General features: G+C 46.4%; 1 protein-coding gene across 1 annotated transcript; it reads right to left on the bottom strand.

Annotated features, from left to right (window-relative positions):
• Positions 1-1,570: 1,570 nt before the first annotated feature.
• s1pr5a (sphingosine-1-phosphate receptor 5a) lies at positions 1,571-4,729 on the bottom strand. The gene is made up of 2 exons (XM_056407114.1): positions 4,499-4,729; positions 1,571-3,845 (listed from the first exon to the last, which is right to left on the bottom strand). Exon 2 carries the CDS (start codon positions 3,549-3,551, stop codon positions 2,346-2,348), a length of 1,206 nt encoding a protein of 401 aa, XP_056263089.1. The 5' UTR covers positions 3,552-3,845; positions 4,499-4,729; the 3' UTR covers positions 1,571-2,345.
• Between the last annotated feature and the right edge of the window lie 17,647 nt (positions 4,730-22,376).

Raw genomic sequence — 22,376 nt, 5'->3', positions numbered from 1 at the left:
CCCACGCGAGGTTTCCTTTACGGTAAACTGCTGCTGCTGCTGCTCGACCTCAGCCGCACACGTCGCACCTCTTACCGATTGGTTAACACGTGGTTGGCACGCGAGGAGGGGGAGGTGGGGTCATGACGTCGCTCTTTATTTAACTTTCATCTGTCTTGTCAAAGTCCCTCGTGTTTGAATGAGCTTTGTACTTTTGTTTTTTCTCAATATTCCACATCCTGAAGCAGCGCGTGGCTTCATTCGATTCACTAATGAGACTCGACTTGGTCGTTATTAGGCTATTATGATTATCTTATGATGTCTTTATTTAAAAAGGGACCATACAGTTAAAACATAAATGTCACCATTCGAGTTCAGCTCATTTGAATCTAGTCGTAAGTCGTGTAGCTCTAGTCCTAAACATCCGCTGACCTGTGAGGTGTGTTCTACCTGGTGGGCCTGAAGACGAGTGAAGAGCCTCTGGGTCGACACACCTTTCACTTTTTAACCGTCTCAAGAACATGATTTGTACTGCGGGCCGTTGTGCTCACTCAGAGTGGATCCACGTTCATAAACCTGAATGTGTTTGTTTTGAGCAAAATAGTTCATTTCTTTACTTTAGAAAAATAAAACAACAGACCTAATAGATTTAATAGTGTTGCTGTTTGCGGAGCATTTAGTTTCACGTCAGCAGTTATTAAGCTTTCCTGAGGTAATATCACACATGCAGAAATCCCAGAAAACATTTATTTATTTATTTTGGTCTGAATGTGATATATGTATCATTTATTGATATTATTTTGGGTATTTTGGTTTATGTTTGGTTCTCAGCGAACGGAAACGTCAATCAGTGAGTGAGCTGAACATATGTATATATAGATATATATATATTTAGATATTTACACAAGTATATATATATGTGTGTATATATATATATTTACACATTTATATGTATATGTATGTATATATATATATATATAACCCTCTGAGATAAGGCCTCTCCGGTGAAGAACACTCATGGCTGCATTATAAACTTCATTCACATGTTTTATTCAGTGCACATATTAAAAAGGAAGACATCATAACTTAAGTGAGGTTTTTACAACGCAAAATGCATCTCTGATAAGCTCAGAGAAGGCTCTATATATATATATATATATATATTTACAAAGTATACAAAACAGTAAATACTTTTTTACATTCATGTTTTGTAAAAAGTCCCCAGGCAGCACTTTGAAGCCTCCTCTGTCGCCTCGACAGATCGCTCGGGATGTCATCGCGAGAGAAGCGCATCATCATCATCATCGATATGTATATATATATATATATATTATATATATATGTGTATATATATATATTTATATATATATGTGTATATATATATATACACTCATGGCTGCATTATAAACTTCATTCACATGTTTTATTCAGTGCACATATTAAAAAGGAAGACATCATAACTTAAGTGAGGTTTTTACAACGCAAAATGCATCTCTGATAAGCTCAGAGAAGGCTCTATATATATATATATATATATATTTACAAAGTATACAAAACAGTAAATAGACAATATCTTATTTTTGTACAGCACTTTGAAGCCTCCTCTGTCGTCGGGGCCTCGACAGATCGCTGCTCTGTGGGACGGGATGATGTCATCGCGGAGAGAAGCGCATTCATCATCATCATCATCGTTTCACGTCGAACGTTTTGTTTTCGCCGGCGTGGAAAAGAAAAGAAAAACCTCGTTTTGTCCACACGTGTCAGCGGTTCGCTGCTTTAATGCCGTCGAGTCCTTCATCGTGTGTCGCTGCAAGCGGGGCCTCCAGGGCCGCAAGAAAAGCCTCTGATCTGGGGCCCTATGGGGGGGGGGGGGGACTACCCGCCGCTGCTGACCAAAACTCACATGGCACACATTACGTGGGTTTGGCAGCCGACTTTTTTTCAGGGCGTGGACGCCGCCGTAGTTTCGTCAACGCCGTATCATTACCCGCTGACGCAGGAGGAGGAGACGCGGGTCCCCCTCCTGCTGCCGTGGCTTTGGCCCCGTGTCTGTCAGATGTATGCCGTAAATGTACTCTGCACACACACACACACACACACACACACACGAAAAGCCTCTGATAAATACTGATCTTGTTGTCTTAAAAAGATTAAAGCAATGCTAGTTTTCCCACAACCATCTGCCGCTTGCTACTAAAGGTGCCTTTTCGTGATTATAGATCAACTTCAAAAGTTCCTCTTTCTCCCAAAAAACGTGGACTTCCGTCACATCGAGCTCATTCGGCCTAATACTAGAACCCCGGCAGAGTGCATGCAACCACCCCCAAAAAAAGCCGGAGCGCATCTCTGGCTGCGTCCTCCCTCGGTCATGTCGTGGACATCCTGGGGTACACGGCTTTGACGGCCGCCGGCGTGCAGTTCCCGGAGGACACCGTCGTCTCCATGCCCTCCAGCCGGTGAGAGGGCCCGTCCGTCTTGCTGGTGCTGCACTCCAGGAACGGCATCCCGAATGTCTTCACCTGCCCGTCTTTGGTCATGAGGCAGCGTCGGCACAGCAGCCTCAGGATGGCCCTCCTCATGTCCCTGCTGGTCAGCGTGTAGATGATGGGGTTGAGCAGCGAGTTCAACATGGCGATGCCCAGGAAGTAGTCGGCCTTGAACAGCACGCCGCAGCTTTTGGCCGGGCAGCAGAAGTCCAGCAGCAGGAGGATGAAGAGGGGCAGCCAGCACGCGATGAAGACGCCCAGCACGATGGTGACCGTCTTCAGCAGGGCCATGTACTTCTGGGACTTGCGGAAGAGGCCCTTGCGCTGCGGCACCGACGCCTGCCGCTGGGTGTTGGACTTGACGATGCGGAAGATGCGCACGTACAGCACCACGATGGCCATGAGCACGGCGCTGAACACGGTGATGCAGAAGAGGATGTAGCTCTTGGCGTAGAGCGGCAGCACCGTGGAGCACTGGTCCAGGCGGCCCATGCAGTTCCAGCCCAGGACGGGCAGGACGCCCAGGAACACGGACAGCACCCAGCTGGCGCCGATCAGGGCGAACATCCGGCCCTGCTTGTCGCCCTGGTACGGCTTCATCCTCACCATGGTGACGTGGCGCTCGATGGCGATGGCCAGCAGGCTGATGATGGAGGCGGCGAGCATGATGAAGACGCCGCCCTCCCGCAGGAACCACAGCACCGGGGTCATGCTCATGGTGTTGGAGCCGGACGTGACGATGTTCACCATGTAGGTGAAGCCGGCCAGCAGGTCGGAGAGCGTCAGGTTGCCCAGCAGGTAGTACATGGGCACGTGGAACTTCTTGTTCTTCCAGATGGCGAGCAGCACCACGGCGTTCTCGGCGACGATGAGCAGGCAGACCAGCAGGAAGGCGATGGCCTCGGGTTTGATGCCCTGCTTGTACTTGTTCTCCTGCAGCTTGCCCGTGAAGTTGTAGTGCTCCAGGATGACGGCGTTGCTCTGGTACGCGCGGAACATGCGGAGCAGGTTCCCCGAGGAGGATGCCATGGGGACGGCGGACGGGGCCACCGCAGCGTAGGCCGCGTGGAAGGACTCCGTGGTCATTTTATTTTGTGGGGTACGACAGGCAAATGCTTTCTTTTTCTTCTTTAAGTAAAAATAAATATGTATATTTCAAGGTTAGATCCAAGGTGTCATGACGTCTTCTGGCTAGGCATTCTTCCTTTCCTTATTTAAAAAAAATGCGTTAGGTCAGAAGCGGTCAGCTTCTGGACGCAGAGGGGAAACGTAGGATGTGGTTTGAAAATGTTCCTCCACAAATTCCTTCTTTTTTTCTTCTTTTTTCTTCTTTTTTGTAGTGCCCGGGCCGCGCGCTAGGAGGCGTCGAGAGGCAGCAGCCTGCGCGATACAGAGAGGAGAGGAGCGCGTGAGATGACAAACAAATAAACACTGTACTTATCGACAGGAAGTGGAGTAATGGATCAATGTGCAAAGCCATCTCCAACTGCTCAATACATCGACGTTCGCAACATGACGTCATAGCTTGCAGTAAGAGCTTGAGTTCGACACTGGGAGTAAAATAAGGAAAACACTTTAAAAGTCAAAAGCAAAGTTTGAATTATTATTTCTCCTTAAACCTTTTTGACAGTTAAAACATTTTTTTTAAATTCTCGTTGCTTCTTTTACAATATTAAACGTGGTACACAACACATAGGGACACATTCTCAGCTTTTTATGTGTCCAAATGCGTAAATACGCATGCATATAGTGTACAAATCGGCACATTTAACTCGCAACAATCAGATTTAGTTTACTGCTGGATCATTTCATAACACATACGTCCTGTTTTTAATTGATATGCACACAATCAAACACAATCTGGGGTTATATAGTATACGGTTACATCTATATAAGTTATTAGAGGTCAAACGGACCAGTAGTCCACAGACGAGTCCACACCATGGCACCGTGGAGCAGCGCGGACTCGTTTCACGACCCTTTACGCATCGTAACCAACCGACGCGTAACTTTTAAGAAACATTCCCACGCACCTGAACACATTCGTGCCAATATCCAGTGAAGCCCTCAGCAGGGGCTGCAGCAGTAGCGATCCCACCGCCGGAGAGGAGGAGGAGGAGGAAGAGGAGGAGGACGCGGTGTTCAGTGGATCACTGCGCGCTGTGAGTGCGATGTGCGCAGCGGAGCGCGGGGCAGGACTCAACACGCAGTGGGTTGGTCCATGGAGTTGGTGCCCTTTTTCCTCTGTCCTCCCTCCTTCGCATGACCCCTTAAGTTTGTTTGTGTTTTTTTTTTCTTCTTCCTCCAGCTGATTCGTCCTCAGGAGGGATTAGAGGTCACTGATAGATCGATATGTGTTGTGTGTTAGGAGATGAAGACAGTGTGTGGTTTCTCTCCTTGTCGTTCAGTTTGCCCTCAGGTTGCGTTCAGGTGGTTCTTCTTGTCTTTGTATTGCTGTGTGTGTTTAATATGCTCGTGTAATTATAGGTTGCTCTTCAGGTTTGACAGATTATGTGTAAATCTCTCTCTCTCTCTCTGCAGCATAACCCAGATTTCAGCGCATAAACAAGTCAGATAGGCGTCATCTGTTAATTATATTGTGTATCTTTATAAACTACCAGTATAGATCTTTTCCCCACTTAGAGAAACATTTTCTCTGTTTTGAATAATAATTTGTGTATTTTTTTAAAAATCGCCTCGTTAGAAAAGAAAACGTGCACGAAAAACTAAGAATCAAATATTTTTTTCTGACAAAATAAACTCTCAGACGGACTCGAGACGTCTCCTGCTGCCCTGAAGAGAAGTTCATTCTCAGTTTCCGACACAAGACGATAGTAAACAATATCATGCATGTAAATGGAGCACAGTGACACTGTTGAGTGAAGGTGTGTGTGTGTGTGGTTTCTTTGGGTGGCCATATTCTGACTTCAACAAAAGGCCAAAAGACTGAAGTTTAGAAACACTTCATATCTCCCTCCATCCCCATAGCAACCCAGCTGGAGGAGAGATCCACCTCACAGTGAAGATCCACTTCTCTCGCTCTAAGTTTCAGCCCAAATGGAAAGCAACATTTCTAGATAATTAGCAAAACAACAACAACAACAACCACAAAAGGCACATTTGGCTGATGGCACGCGAGCAGAAGGGACGGAGGGAGGAAATGATGTCGGGCTGGGCGAGCGGAGGCCGGCCGAGCCGTTCTCTAAACAGGAAGCTGCCTCATTGTGCCTGGAGAGGAGAGGGATATCCTTCACACACAGATGAGGTCACTGGTAGGAATTGACACACACTGGGGCGGAGCTGTGACTACAGGGTGACGTGCAGCCAAAATCACACACACACACACACACACACACATGATTAACAACTTACTCACTTCCGCAGTAGTAATTAATGGGGGATTTTACTAGATGTGCCCACGTCACTTTATTGCCCCCTTGCTCTCCCCTGGTGGTCCTTCTGTGAGTTTCCTTCAACCTGATTGTACTTATTTTAGCCCCCCCCCACCTCACCTGCTCCGTCACGGTCTGTCGCCTTTTTTTAGGCGCCATCACGGACAAGTGCTGCTGCTCCCTGACTCGTCTTGTTGTTCCTGCACCCCCCCCCCCCACCCAAAAAAGGCCCACCCAAGAGTGATAACCCCGGTTGGACTGCTCCTCTATCTCGACAGTTAACCCCCCCCCCCCCTGCAGTGACACCGCGACATGTTCCCCAGCGTGCCGCCTCTGGTTAGTTAGCACACAAAGACGTGACAGCAGGGCTCTCTGCTCTGTCTTTTCTGTCTGGGGGGGGGGGGGGGGGTCTCCTTCGTCACTGCCTCTGCCCCCCTCGGGCCACAGGCCACATTCTGAGTGACCGGTTGGGACCCACCCAGTCGTCTCTCTGCCATGGTGGGAGGAGGATGGGGGGGGATGGGTTCTAGTGTTCAGTGTGTTCTCCCCCCCCCCCCCCCCCCTGTGTCCCTCCTCTTGGGACCCGGGCCGGTGAGTCGTGGCTCTCTGCTTCCCAGAGAACTTTTGGATTCAATCGGCACTCAAAAAACACAACCGCTCTCAGAAAATCACACCTGAGAATGAGATCGTGGCCTCTCGGTAGCTTCAAGGCCTTTCTGCTTTAACGTTGCTCCACGAGGACAATAGAAGGACTTCACACGTCTCTAATTCACTCATCACGTGTTCAAGCTTTTTAGACTTTGGAAGATAGACTCACGTGACGTGATGCGAGCGACTCGGGGAGACCTGGAACCTTTCCTGGAGCCGGGAGCGTCCCGCGGGGGGACGTTGAGGACGAGGCGGCGAGCCTCAATCAGCAGTCACACAGGGTCGGCTCAAACGTTTGACTTCTGTGAAGGTCACATGGAGGTCATGACTTGTGTTTGTGTGCGAGAGAGAGATGGAAAAATAGTCTACACCATAGCCCCATGGTTAAAAAAACAAAAAAACGAGAGAGAGAAAGAGAGAGAGGCTGTGATGTCGTGTCCAGTACAGGAGTTTTTATGGCACCAGGAATAAACTGTTGTCCCTGTTCCATGTGCAGCTGTGCCGGGCAGCGAGCTCACCTCCACAGCTCCGAATGAGGGCAAATGGGAAGAGCGTATACGTTAACGTCGGACATGTTTCTTTCCCCCTTTTGCTTCCATGCATTTCCGCCATTGGTGCCAGCTTACCGTACCCTTGCCCCTCGCCCCTCGCCCCTCACCCTTCACCCCTCACCCTTCACCCCTCGCCCCTCACCCCTCGCCCCTCGCCCCTCACCCCTCACCCCTCGCCCCTCACCCCTCGCCCTTCACCCCTCGCCCCTCACCCCTCGCCCCTCGAGTCTCCAGCGTCCCCGCTCTTTTCCTTCTCCGACTGCACTGGAGAGCCTCTCAATCCAGATCCGTTTGCGGCTGCTTCTCCTGTAATTGTGTTTTCTCTTCCATGACATTTTTGTGTTTTTTTCCTTGTTCTTTTTCCAGGGCTCTAAAGAGAGACGTTCACATCGTGTGTGCTGTGTGCAGTGGGCTTCATGCTTTTACAAGGAAAACACAGTTGACGTTTTTGTTTGTTTGTGTCGAAGCCAAAGAGGCCTTCATAGAGAGTCTCTGCTCAGCAAATACACTCATTTATCCCCCTTTTTAAACAAAGATGTTTAAAATAAACACATCTACTTCCAAGTGGTTGGTTGAAGTGAGTAGAGGGATTTTCTTGTCTAATACACACAGGAAGATGCTGCTATTGGACTTAAGCCGGAGCACATATGTGGAGGTCAGTTGTGTCTTTAAGCAAAGACAAACATCCTCCTTCCCTCTGGAAACCTCTGTTCTCACTCCGCTCACATTAACTGGTGTGACAGGGCTGACTCTGTTTTTGCATTTGTGTTTAGTTTCATGGTGATTCTTTGTGTAACCTTTGGGAGAGTTGTGTACCTCAACAATGTGGAACATGTGAGCAGATCCACTGCATCTGGAACGCTTTAATGTTTCTTTCTGGCGGAGAGAGTAAATTGATACCCTTATCATATCTGCACGATAAACACAAAGCTCCAGCCAGCAGCAGATGATGGATGACGTGTTTCTTGCTTGCTGTTTCGTCCCGTTTTTGGTCTTCATGCTAAGCTAAGCTAAGCTACGCTAAGCTCGTCATCTCCCGGCTGTCGCTGCATCGTCATGTGTGTGGTATCGATCTCCTCGCCTCTCTGCAAGAAAAGCAAAGAGAGTATTTATTTCTCAAAACGTCACACTGTTGCACATAAATAAGCTCGATAAGAAAAAATTACATTTAAAGCAACATTTTCGCCGATCACACTGGTGACAACTCCGCTCCTCTTATCGTCCGTCAACCATGGAGGCTTTGTCTCGCTCCGTTTCTCAGACGTGTTGTTCGCTCTGTCTCCACATTCCCACATTGTTAACATTTAACCCTCCACCCTTTACCCTCGGCCCGGCCCAGACATTCACTGATAAAACCCCAAAAAGGCGACGGGTCACCCTTCGATAGAGAGGCATTCTTTCCTAATGCGGTACCTCTGTGGGGGGCTTTCATGCCTTGACCTCCATCAAAGGGCCTCGTCATCGCGACCCCGCGTTACAGAACCAAAAAGTGTGCAACGTCAAACATGTACGATGGCCTCTCTGGGGGCGTGTGCCGCTTCCTCAAAGGTTGGCATGCGAGTGGTTTCCACGGTGACAGCATCCTCCACAGAGACGCTCATTTACAATTCATCGGCTGCCATGACGGACTGTATAGCCCATGCTTTCATACCTATTTTCTTTTCTTCCCGCATTTGCCATGAAGGAGGGGGGGGGATGTGAATGGGCAGTTTTCATGAAGACTTGTTTTGTTCGTATAAGCAGCGGTTTTGGGATGAGTTCATCTTGGAGGATAGAATGGAAGAAGAGGAAAAAAACTTTCCCACAAAAAGAGGGGGAAGAAGAGAGAGGGGGGGGGGGCGTGGGCGGGATGTGTGACGGGTGGGGGTGAGTCATGAGAATTAGTAACCGGCCTCTGTGAGATTTATTCAAACTGCTTCAATAACGGACACAAAACCCCCCCCCCCCCTCTATCTATCTCTCTCTCTCTGTCTCTCTCTCTCAGTCGAGGGTCAGCATATTCTCGGAAGAGCTCTCTCCACTTCCACGCTGCTGGAGCGTGGGCATTCGGCAATTTGGGGTGTAATCTTTGTGTGTCATTGTAATGTTCCAATGTTGGGGTGGGGGGTAATAAACATCTTGTGTGTGTGCATGCCAATTGGGGTGGGGGATTCCACATCTCTTTCTGGGACGGATCCGGTGGTCGCTGTGTGAGCTTCAGGTACCTCGGGATACAGGAGATCAAACATGGGACGTTTCACACGTGGTCCTTACTCGTCTAGTTTTATTTCCCCGAGCATGAAGTGATGGATGACTTTCACCGGGGTGTTACTCAGTAAATGAACGGCTGCGTCGCCGGGCAGATTAGTAACACAATAGCCGTTCTGATACGTATTCAGGAACTGTCTCAGATATCAGGCCCACAGAAGGATTACAAATGGAGTTTACGTCACTGCCGCATAGCGAATGAGGTAAACGGGATTCTAAGGGCACTTAGCGTTGTGGTTAAAAATACCCGATGACAAGCCTCCATTGTCTCAGTGCAATAACTTCTACCTTCCAACACACATGGGCCAGTCGCCTCACACACATTTCTATTCACTTGGACGACTGTATAAGCATTTTCACCTCCAATAAAAATAAGGCTGTCAATTATTTCAGGCCGAACCCGAGAGTCCGACTTCCTACCGGAAAGTCTTTACTCTGACAAATGCAGCTAAAGCAAGATGGCTGATAACAATTCAATTCAGTTTATTTTGTATAGCCCGATATCACAAATTACAAATTTGCCTCAAAGGGCTTTACAATCTGTACACATACGACATCCCTGACCTTTGACCTCACATCGGATCAGGAAAAACTCCCAGGAAATAAAATAAAACCCTTTCAGGGAAAAAAAGGAAATAAACCTTCAAGGGGCCACATTGGGGAGATTACACTTCACTACTTTTGTCTTGTGATCCCTTAAAATTAAGCATTTTTTTTTGCCTTATTCAGACGGTTGTAGCATAAAAATGTAGCGTTCACAAAACCACAGCGTAGTTTAGCAACCGCACGGTAGGTCTGTCAAGCTAAAAGCAATTCATATAAACGGCTTAAAGTTGTCTGATGAAAACACGGTCAACGCCTTGTTAATAAGCACCTGTCAATCACTAGGTGGCCCCGCCCTGAATCATACTCTGCGTTATGGCTTATTTGACTATAAACGGACCATAATCTATCACATGAACATCACGCTGTATTGAAGAAGACTTGAAACTAGAGATTGAGACATAATCTCAAGTTTACAATGTTTTCTAAGGAAATACATCAAGAGAGAAGTCATTTTATATCGACTTCTATGCAATCTGACTTGTGTTTGCAACCGGAGGAGTCGCCCCCTACTGGCCGTTAGGAAGAATGCAATTATTTAAGACACTTCAGCTGTGATTACCTTCGCATTGAAAATGCCGGAAGGTTATGTTTTGATCGCCGTGTATTTATTTATATTTATTTTTATTTATTTGTATGCGTGTTATTCGCAAAACTCAAAAAGTATTGAACCGAATCGCATAAAATTTGGTGGGATGATTGTTTATTATCCGGGGACCAGTTGATTAGATTTTGGGATCGATCGGGTCAAAGGTCAAGGTCAAAGGTCATGAACAGGTCAAAATGTTCTTGAATCGCATGAAATTTGGTGGGATGATTGGTTATTATCCGGGGACCATTTGATTAGATTTTAGGATCAATCGGGTCAAAGGTCAAGGTCAAGGTCATGGAAAGGTCAAACTCTTTTTTTACCATAGCACGATACATTTTTGTCCAATTGGCATGCAACTAATGCCAAAATGTTCATAATTCAATGCCCAATCTTGTGATATGCGAAGGTATGCACTCTACCGAGTGCCCATTCTAGTTTCATTTGTTGCCGCCTGCTGGCACGCTGTTGAGCGTCCGCTGGGCACATTTTAAATGTGTGCACGTTTAACCTCCAGCAAACCATCGGCAACAATACACAAGATAGTGTTACAGTCAAAACATCGGGTCGCTCCTCAAACTTCAAGCCTCTTTCTCTTGTGACACGATGAGATTTAAGTGTGTAAGTTAAGAAGCCAAATTGTCTATGTTTGTGTGTGTGTGTGTGTGGGGGGGGGGGGACAAAAACATTTGTTCTTCATACTTTAGACCCAAAATAAACCCGACCCATAGAGCCAACGTTAGCTCTATACAGCCGATCAGACCCGACAGTGACAGTTTGTTTCAAAGAGTCCATTTATGGTCGCCAGTTAGAAAAAATAAGCTTCTTTTGTCTGAAATCAAAGACCGACTGTTTGAAAAAAGCCTTTTAGCGGGTTAAATCTGTCACGCCCTCGTCGTGAACACAACGTTTGACAGGTGTAGCGAGGTTACAGGCCGCTCCTGGCTCACGCCACACGGGCCTGTCTGCATGAGAGGATTTTAAATGATTCATTCATTCAGTTATTTATTTTCAAGATTGAACCCAGGCTCCATTTTCCTGATACCACGATGAAATCATTTCCTTTGTCTATTTATGGTGTATTTTCGGGATCACTCCCCCGCTCTGCAGCACATAAACAAACACAGATGATGCGCAGTGCCACGGACCTCTTCAAGAGTCTTTAGGAGGTTATTTTTGGTACATTATGACATTTACTTGGTGCCGCTTGCCTGACGCTGTCGTGAAAGTGATTTATTGCACATGATGGGAACGCTATAAACCATCTGCACACATATTCTCTATGCCAGTGCAGACAGAGCAACACTTGTATTACTATTTGATTAAACTTTGGTGGATTGAAGCTGGCTTGTGATGTGTGAGCATGAATCGTGACTCCCTCCTCAGCGATTGTGTATTTATTGCTTTTTATTATGTTTTTTTAAATGATATTACCAGGAGGCCTGTATTTGATCGTAGCCTCTATGTTTATTGCTTTTTACGATTCTTCTTGTAATATCTGGCCATGGGACAACGGTTGAAATGTAGCCTGAGACTGACACCTTTACCCCTGGGATGATCGACGTGTACGGTACCTGTTCAAATCAATAAATGAAAAGAAGAAAGAAAGAAAGAAAAAAGCACATTTGGAAGAAAAGTTGTTGTTGTGACTTTTCCGAAAGACGAGAAGACGTTATGTCATGTGACATGTTTGGCTCGCCTGGACCGCCGCTGAGGCCTCTGGGTATGTTCCACTCGTCCTGTACTTAACTGAAACCAAAAGTATTGTTAGTCCCGCTCTGGTTTCACGGCCGTCATCAATAAAAAAAGAAGAGAAAGAGAAAGAGAAAGAGGTGTGGGGGGAGGGGGGGTGGTGGAGGCTTATTGGATGCATTTCAAATGTCTCTGGGCTTCGACGCTCCACTTTGAAGCATGTGAAGTGTGTTCGGTCGGTGCAATCACCGTAATAAGGAGGAGATAAGGACGTCTGCGTAATTACGGGGGAGCAGTCGGCCTCTCGCTCTGCGGTCGGATCGCTTTCATCCGTCTGCGTCGCACCGACTCTCCCTTTTCCGCCTGTCATTTCCCGGGGCTAAGAAATGTGGACGAGGGCGAACACAATAACGTGGTGCACACGCACACACACACACACATACACACAGTCCTCTGGCACCCGCAGAGCTGATAAACAAACCCATTGCTACAGGAAGTGAAACGCTTCGCATCTTGTAGGTTCTCGTATTTTTATTGGCTGACACACGCGGCCGAACTCTGGAACCTATTATAACCAGCTTAGCCTGGCGCGCACACACATTCACACACCCACACACACACACACACACACACAGAGGCACACACGCACACACTCAAACTCACTCACAGACAGAGGCACACACAAACGCATACACACTTACACACACACACACACAAACACACACACTTACTCACAGAGACACAAACATATACTCACACGCTCTCTCGCACATGCACACACACTCTCTCACTCACACACATAATCATAAAGTGTGAATGCTCACAGCGCCACACTTACTGTATACGTGTACACAAACACACAAACACACGGTGTGTGAGCCTCACACTGACGCTTCTGCAGGAAGCAAAAATAACTAAATGTTATAGGAAACTAATGAGCCTATTGTTTTATTTGTGATGTAACTGTTGGTGAATCTCATTCAGAGAACAGGAACCAGTGACACTAAAACGTAATGCACTAAGTATAGAGGGCTCAGTGCTGAACGCATTAAGACCACTACACTTAATGCATCAAGCATTAAGCAGTAAGTCTAACTCATTATTGTCATAAACTTTAAAGTACTTCTTCTTTTTTTTAACAATAAAACAGCACCAGAAAGCCGGCGTCCTTAAAGCCGACCAACACCAGAAAGTGTCACGGCAAAAATTAATACGCGTTTTGTAGAATGCCTCAAAATGCACCAAACGCACACACATGTTATATCTTACGGACGTATTTCTGTTTGTGAAACAAAACACAACAAAAATATCCGAAGCGTCACTAACAGACTCTTATTTCAGGCATCTAACCAAAGACCCATAAAATAGAAAAACATTGACTTTGAGACGTGGGAACCGAACGCCGACTCATGAGTGAATTATGTGTGGACACATTACGAATTTTATGGTTTTGTAGTTTTGGTAAAGAACAGAACTTGAAGTACTGTGAAAAGTTAATTTTATCTAGACGGGTGGCATAGTTGTTGAAAATGCATGTTTACTAAACAGGAGATCTGGGGTTCAAATCCCAGCAGTGCCTCAAGAATCAGATTGTAGAATTGAATTTTGTAGTTTTGGTTAAGAACAGAACTTGAAGTACTGTGAAAAAGATATTTTAAATAGCTGCTGTGGCTTAGTTGGCTTAGTTGCTGTGGCTGGTGTGGTGACAGTTCTGGGGGTGGGCCGGAGGATTGGAACGGGGGTCAAGTCTCCGGAGACCGTGGTACTTGGGGACCAGGCTCCGGAGGGTGGGGATCTGGACCCAGAAGCGACGGGACACAGGGATCTGGAGTCGGCTGGTGCAGCGACGGGACATGCAGATGCAGTTCCGGGGGTGGGCTGGAGGATTGGAACGGGAGACAAGTCTCCAGAGGTCCCCGGAGGTCGGGGATCTGGACCCAGACGGGACACAGGGAACTGCGGTCGGCGGGACACGCAGATGCAGTTCCGGGGGTGGGACGGGGGACACATCTCCGGAGAGCGTGGTACTTGGGGACCAGGCTGCGGAGGGCGGGGATCTGGACCCAGAAGCGACGGGACACTGGGAACTGGTGTCGGCTGGTGCGGCGATGGGACACGGGGAACAGGAGTCTGAAAAAGTAGTGTGGCTTTGGAATCCCAGCAGTACCACAAAAATAAGAGGAAATTGAATATAATTTGAGAAGCCTCTCTCTCTCTCTTCTGTTTACTTCCTCCCGGCAGTTCTTCCATGGGACGCATCATTTAATTTTAGAAAGAGTTCCAAAACGAGCTCCCTAACTCTCAGGTAGCGAGATCGCTTCCTTAACGCATGGTCTGAAAGGTCAACACTGAGAGGTCAAAGGTCGTCGTTTTATGAGATCTTTTTTTAAATTGAAGAATGCAGCGAGGGCACGGCGGCTGCTGGCCTGTCGCCGTCCCATGATGTATCGCAGCAGGTAAGTAACAGTTGCGGGACCCCAGTTGTTGTGTGACTCCAGGCCGTATAATTGTGACGGGGGTGTGTGTGTGTGTGTGTGGGGGGGGGGGTGAGCCCCTCCCCCACCCCCCAGGCACATGGCGGCTAGGGGGACCCCAGCACCCCGCTGGCTGGAGCCCAGCCTGTGTTGCTGTTGGCTGTGGAGTTATGTGAGGTATTCCACTGTAAAACCTTCACCAGGACACCAGGAGTATATTATTTCCAGCCGTTTGTTGGGGCCCTCGGGGGCCGAGTGACTGTAAACTCACATGAGAACAGCTTCACCGACACTCTCCCAAAGCCCTCCTCATCGCCTGCCTTCTCACGAAGAAGAGTCGCGGCTCCTTGCAGTCAGATTGCGTAACACTTCTCTTCCTTTCTTGTTGTTGTTGTTGTGATACTCTTGGGGAGACAGTCTCATCTGGCCCCGTTGTTTATCATGATGAGCTGTGAGGAGGTCATTTATTTGAACACATGGCTGCTGTTACTATCGCCCTGATTATCCTTTTTGAGGTTCCACATCCTTTATAGTCTGATCCTCTGGAAACGGAAACGGTGTCCTCGTCTTGTATCAATTTAATCCCGTCACCCCCCCGCCGAGCCCTCGGCCCGCCGTCCTCGCCGCGCGTCACGCGTTGAGCTGCGTTCAAGTCGAATGAGGTTCAACGATCGGATGGAGTAGGGGGTATTTATTTGTTTGTTTATTGTTTAAATGCAAGATTTTGGTTTGGAAAGCCCACGAGGGAGATGATTGAGCGGAGCGGGAGGGGGGGGGTGGGTATGCGATCTGTTTGGCTAACCCGCGGCTTTCGTGAGATGATCCGGCCTCCAGCCGGCTCAGGCAGTCAGAGCCCCCGCTGCCATGTTTGTGTTGTTAGGGTTTAAGTATTGTGGCGGACAAACGAAGAGCGTCAGGGCGCCACACGGAGCTCCTCCTGGACGCCATGTCTCTGACGGTCATTGGTTCTCCAGAACAGACGGTCCCCAGCGAGCTCTTCCTCTTCCGGTATCAGCGCTCACTCCGTTTGCTCCTCCTGCCACTCGGTATCTGTGGGAGGAAACGAGCAGCTGGATGATTAATGTCGTCACTCTATCCCGAAATCAGTGTGAGGGGGGATACTGTGGGGGAGTGTTTCATAGTCAGATATTAACTTCATTTCTAGGGAACCCTTCAAACACAGTCACAAAGGGCTTTACAAGAATACAAAACAAACAAGATAAGCATGTATCAACATAAACAAATGAAAAAAGAAACAACAGTGAAGGAAAAGCAGTCAGATAAAGAGTCTTGAGGGCAGATACTGGGTCAGCCGTCCCTCAGCTCCTCAGGCAGCGAGTTCACAGATTAGGGGCTCGGACAACAAAAGCCCGATCAACTTTGTGGACGAGTCGGGATTTGGTTCCATTAGAAGGGCCTTGTTCCGACTTAACAGATCACAGATATGGAGCCGGGCCATTCAAGGCTGGAAAAACAAGCGGTATACACAGAGAAAGTGTGTTTTCAGTTCTTTTTGTTGCCTTAAAAAATTATTTTTTTCAGCATCCAGTTCGACTTAAGCTCCGCCCTCTGGTGTCAGTTCTGGTTGCAAGAAAACAAAATGGCGACGGACGGAAGGCCGAACTCGAGCCTCCAAAAGAGTCCTGCAAAACCGATAGGTGGCGTCACGTTGACGACGCCCCCTTCCTCTGCACAGACTACGGGGTTAAGAGTGAGGCGGCCATGTTTTTGGATGTTTTAAAGCGTGTCGCGTTATCAAAGTTGAGCCTCGTAAAGCCTCCATCGTTTACTTATCATGTCCGTAAGAGTTGCACATGAACTCTCATTTATTATTTGACAGGTCATGTAAGTTAAATATTTGCTGGCAAAGTGCAAAGATATGAAATGAGATCTGGTGACACTGAGAGCCTCTTGTTGGGCTCACATTACTTCTTTTATCTCTCCTACTAAAGAGGAAGTGTCTAACTAACATTAATATGTGACGTAGTTTTAGGAATGATGGAGTTCTGATGCACCGGTCGGATCAGTGACCGTGTTTACATGCATTTGAATAACTGGCTTAGTCGGACTGAAATCGAATTATCCGTTTCATGTAAACACCTTTGTTCGACTGTGCGGTCCGACTACGATCAGATTAACACCCCTGGATAACTCGATCCGATCCGGTTGATAATTCGACTATCGCGGCATGTAACGGTGAATTGGATTAGGAACTGGACTTTGCATCTATGCGCATGCTTGAGATCCCGCCGCCCTCCTCCCCCTCCCTCCCATGTCGTGACCCGGAAGTCGAAAGAGACGATAAGTTGTCACTGCCGGGAGAAAACAAACAACGCTATGGAGAACACAAGAGCCACCACACATTTCTGGACCGAAGAGCAGACAGAATTTATGCTTCATGTATTGAAGGAGTTGAACATACTAAAGTTCATGGTTCTTTCTCGAAATGTTGATGTTGTTGTTGTTGGTTGTTGTTGGTAGTGGTGAAGAGGTCAAGCGGAAATGGCTGTATCACCACGAGTTGTAATGAAAACAGCGCCACCTATCGTATCGGATATGACATGCTTTCGGCCAATGATTGGAATTACTCACTGCCATGTATATTGGGATAACAGCAGATCCCCCAAAAGATAGCATAGTCCGACTAAAGCAAGATTAGAATTATACCATCATGTAAACGCACTGAGTGTTCGGCCTCGGCCGGAGGAGGACTCCCCCCTGCAGCTCCTCTGCTGAGGGCCGCTGTGAGGGAAGCAGGGAGTCTGAATCAGACGGGAAGAAAACATTTCTGGAAGTTTGCAGGCCGTGACGTGGGCGTTTCCTCAGGAAGGAGGGGTTGCCCTCTTCTGTTCTCTTCTGTTCACACGTCTTCACCCTCTTCTGTGTGTTTCTGTAAATGGAAAGTCTTTGCCAAAAAAAAAAAGCATAAAAAAGGCGACTCTTTCTGGAGTTGCATATTGTTATCACTTTCTCACATTTATAATAGACTTGTGAAACTTCGTTGAAACTTTCCTAGAAAATACCAAAAATAAATGTGTTCACACATCCCTAAGGTCAATACGACTAACTGTCAACACATTCCTGCCTTTATCATCTACTCCTTCACCACCGGACAGCCATTGGTCAGCTGCACAAGCGAGGCGGGGTGGGGGGGTAAGAAAACCAAAGTGTCTGCACAGGCACACACACACACACACACACACACATACAAACACAAATGCATGCTGGTACTTCATTGTCCCAGACTCCATTAATTGCCACTGAGTCACACACTGGTGTCACTGAGCACAGACAAAAGCTCAGTGACACACATTGCGGCTGCAATGTCTGATGGCAGACACACCTGGGACCTGAAAAGGCAGAAAGCCGCGCTGACCGGGCCTCTGGCGCTAAATAAACAAAGAGAGGATTTTGTTTTCAGCCTTTCGACATGTCTTTGTGCCAGTAAAAATAGTATTTGGATGACGAGCTGTTGGCTTCACGCTCCGGGTTTCCCCGGCAGATTTCTGGACTCCTGGACATCCAAGTGTAGGATCACGGTGCAGGTGTGGGCCGTAACACTGAGCGGGTGGAAAGCCACGAGTCAGCAGAATCACAGATGCAGAAACACATGAGTGTTAACAGAGTGCTCTGCATTAGCTTCACAGGCTTTTAAGCTAACGGCGCGGCTGGAAAAGGAAGGAAGTCAATGACATCGCTGTCGATGGCGTTCCCCAACGGCCTTTAAAATAACGCGCGTGCATTTTTACTGCATGCAAGAACTGATCTTTATTAGTGCGTTCTGCACGTTCGTTGAGGCCACACGGCTCAATGCTGATGAGGATGAAACTTGCCGGAGCCCTTCTGAGGTCCTCTGGGTGGAGCGGGTGTTTGCACACCGCAACACACACATCACACCGCAGCCTGCACTCGTGTCCTCGCCCTACGCTCGTGATAAAAAAACGTGTGAATAGCCTTTAAGAAACGTACGACTCCGGAGAAAGAAACACACCAGATAATACACTTTACAGAACAATGTTATGTGCGTTTTAAAGAGTTTTGAGTAAAGCTAAATAAGTATGAGCTGTAAAACCACCTTACCTCAGGGGTCATGTCTCTGGTCTGGGTTTTGGTGTCTTATTTCCTGTTTTATTTTGAAGTCCTTGTCTCCTGTGACGTCTGTTTCCCTCTACTTCCTGTCCCTGTGATGTCTGCCTTGTCCCTGATTGGTCATTCCCTTCACCTGCCCTCAGTTACTCCTCTGCTTCCCGCTGATTGCAAGCCCCGCCCTCATTGTTTCCACCTGTGTCTCGTTAGACTTTTTGTAAGTTCAAGAGTTTTTTAATTTTTTCATTTTTCGTTCCTCTCTCCCCTCGGAAACGTGACAAAGCCAATATGAGCAGGTTGTACCACCAGAATGTAATATATATATATAGATATATATATCTATATATTAGGGCTGTCAATCGATTAAAAAAAATTAACTAATTAATCGCACATTTTGAAATTGCGATTAATTAATCGCGATTAATCGCACTTAAACGTTGTTTCCTTCTTTTTAAAGACTAAACTTCACACAGAGCTGTGTTTTCAAAGAGGCTCCTACATATACAGTGCCAGCGAGGTATTTAATATCGTGGATGATAAATTGTTTCTTCAGTGAAACAGATTAGTAAAAAAAAAGAAGTATATTGAGACCCCATTGGTCCTGTCATCTTTAACATTGAACACAGCAGAACCAGTGGCCTTGATAACTGACTGACATTCACATATGTCACGTTAACCCTCTGGAGGCTGGGCTCATTTGATACATTTTACAAAATAAATTAAATTCACCGTTTAAAGTCTTTTGCATGTGACACACCCCCACGTGTTATACATCAAACATTCCAGAACAATCTCAGCTCTGAATTGAGGCTGTTCTCTGGTTCTCTGACTGACAGGCTGCTAAATGAGCCTTACCTGTGAGGTGGGAGGTCCTTTGTGATTTACTGAGTGTTAATTGGTTTTTTTTTCTCCCGAAATGTTGACAGACAAACGGATTGACAAATCACGTTGAAGGTTTCGTGTGTCAAGTTCTTTCCGCGCCGCGTCACCCGACACGTCGCCCCTTCGTTCCTCTGTGTCTCAGAGGGGGAGACGGGAGGAAGGAGGAGCAGGAGGAAACCCGACTGATTCATCCACGAGTTAAACTGCTCCTTATTTTCGCGGAGAAATAATTGTTTTAAAAACGGAAACAGTGTCAAACCGTACTGCCGCGGTTTAAAAAAAAAAAAATTGCGTTAATTGCGTTAAAATATTTTAGTGCGTTAACGTGGCCAAATTAATCGCATAGATTAACGCGTTAATGCTGACAGCCCTACTATATATATACTCACTATATATAGGGGGTCACCATACACTCAGCTTTATCAAGTCAAAGTTTCCTGTTATTTCACCCATTTGATGGATTTCCTCCATGTGCATCATGTGGCAGACTTTTCCCACGAGAACCACTTCCTGCAGACAATGCATGTTTTCACTGAGCCGTCTTGAAAACAGGGATTCCCTCCCCAATGTTGTTTTCACGGGAAAAATCGACATACATTGTCTAAAAAAAGTCATTCTCAAAGTTAAGTTGTGGTAAAACTATTCCAATAGGAATAGTTAATATATACATGGCATCTCAAGGCCATGAACAATCCCCCCAAAACATTTTATTTCACATTATAAATGTGCATCAAGATAACGCTCACAAAAAGAGATGGAAATTCATGAGATATTCTTAAAATGAATTGAAATGTAATTACTAAGCAAATGAGAGAAGAAGAAAAAAAAGCAAGAGCAGAAAACTGAAAAGAAGAAGAGAGGATCATAAACAAGGAAAATAGTTTCAAAGAAGGTAATAAAGAAAGACGCTGAGCTGGCAGATCGGCAGCTAACGACTAAAATGTGAGTGAACTGCTCTCGTGGCTCAAACCTCACACGTCTGGATCTATAAAGAACAGCTGGAGTTTGCTCTCTGTTTTGTTGTGGCAGTGAGGAAATAATTGTGGGAGCGGGTAATTCCCGTTGAGTCTTAATTCATAATGAGGAACAGGAAAATGCTCACGTAAAATGTTTGACATTCATGTGTTCATTTCACTTTCTCTTGAGAAAGTTTGATGATAAGAGTTACAACCAGTAAATATGGAGATGCAGCCAGTAGCCAGCTAGTTTAGTTTAGCATAAAAAGAAACGGGGAAACGTCACAACATAATCCACCTTCCAGCACCTCTGAAGCGTAGCTTTGTTTAATAATTCAACATTTCTCAAAAATACAATCTTTGGAGCGGCTGAAATATTGTCACGAATTAACCCAAATATATGTGTACCCTTATAATCCACATTTTGAAAGCGTGAGTAAATCCAGAGAGATTTTTTGAGCAAATTTTTAGAAATGAACGGGACGCTGTCCGTTGAACGTCCAGATCCCCTGAATGCATCATGGGGTTTATGTATTGGCCTGAAACCGTTACTTCCTGCAGTCTCCCCGTGTTGCACTGGGGCGACACCAGAACAAAATATAAATAATCAGCTGTGATCTTTTATATAGAATTTTTTTTTGAATGTACATGTTTGATTTACCTTTTAAACTGTGAAATATATAAATCCTAAAACATCTCAGTGGAGTTTGAAACAACCAATTGCTCATACAAGTGAAAAAGCATGTGTATGTCTGTGTGAAGCAGTGGAATAATTAACTGATGACATCTAAGAAAGTAAAAATCTGGTGCAGTTTTAAAAAAAGTTAAAAAACAAGACTGGAGAAGTAGACTTGACGGGATCGATAAAGCATTATTAAGAAGTCACGGATTATGGGAACAAATGCTTGAATTTCTGATTTTTTTGTTTTGTTTGTTTTGTTTTTATATCTATAAGGTTCTTCGGAACAAGTTTTTAAAGCAATCATAAGTCAGGGCACTTATAAGCGAGATAGCTTCAGCCTGAACCCTTTCGGCCACATGTATCTTTCTTCTTCTTTTTTATAATTCCTATTTTGCTGATTGAAATAAATAAACTCATTCATTCATAAAACATCTCAGTCATTATGGAAACACTCTGTCTTTGGCCTCCCCCCCCCCATCCCTCCCTAAAGGACTGGCATAGGTCGTGACACTGCGGTCCAACCGGTCTCCATTGTGGCGGTAAATGGGGCATATGTCACCCTTTCCATGTCGTTGCTCCATTGCGTAACAACACATTCCATAAATTTACACAACAGCCAGAGGGGCACCGGGAGCGACCGTTTTTTCATTTTTTTACCCCACATCTCCCTTTCCCTGCACAACTTTCCCTCCATTTCCTCACGAAGCATAAATACTGTATAAATAAATCAAACAGCTGTTTTCTTTGTGTGGGCGGATCCCCGTGGCCCAGCATGCCTTTCTCCTGAAGGAGCCTGATAATAGCATCATGGAGGTGGGCGTGTCGCTTTGCTTTTCCTCCCATGACTCCACTGCTCTCTGCTATGAAAAGGCCGCCCGCATCTGGACATCAGGTTTCATCGCTGCAGGAATAACTGTCCGTCCTCCCAGACTTCATGTATATTTGTTTATGTCTATTGTTTATGACTCAAAGATTTACGACGCAGGCCTGAACCGAGGCCTGGGAGCGCCGGTCTATTCCTGGACCCTCATGGTTCCCTTTACTCTCCATTTGTCTTTTTTTTTTCGACCGCCACAATCATTTCAGTTCTCTTTCTCTTCCTCCCCCGC

Source organism: Pseudoliparis swirei, chromosome 23 (assembly GCF_029220125.1).
Source record: "Pseudoliparis swirei isolate HS2019 ecotype Mariana Trench chromosome 23, NWPU_hadal_v1, whole genome shotgun sequence".
Lineage (NCBI taxonomy): Eukaryota > Metazoa > Chordata > Actinopteri > Perciformes > Liparidae > Pseudoliparis > Pseudoliparis swirei.
The sequence above is the reverse complement of the archived record's forward strand: the minus strand, read 5'-3'. Positions and strand labels throughout refer to the sequence as shown.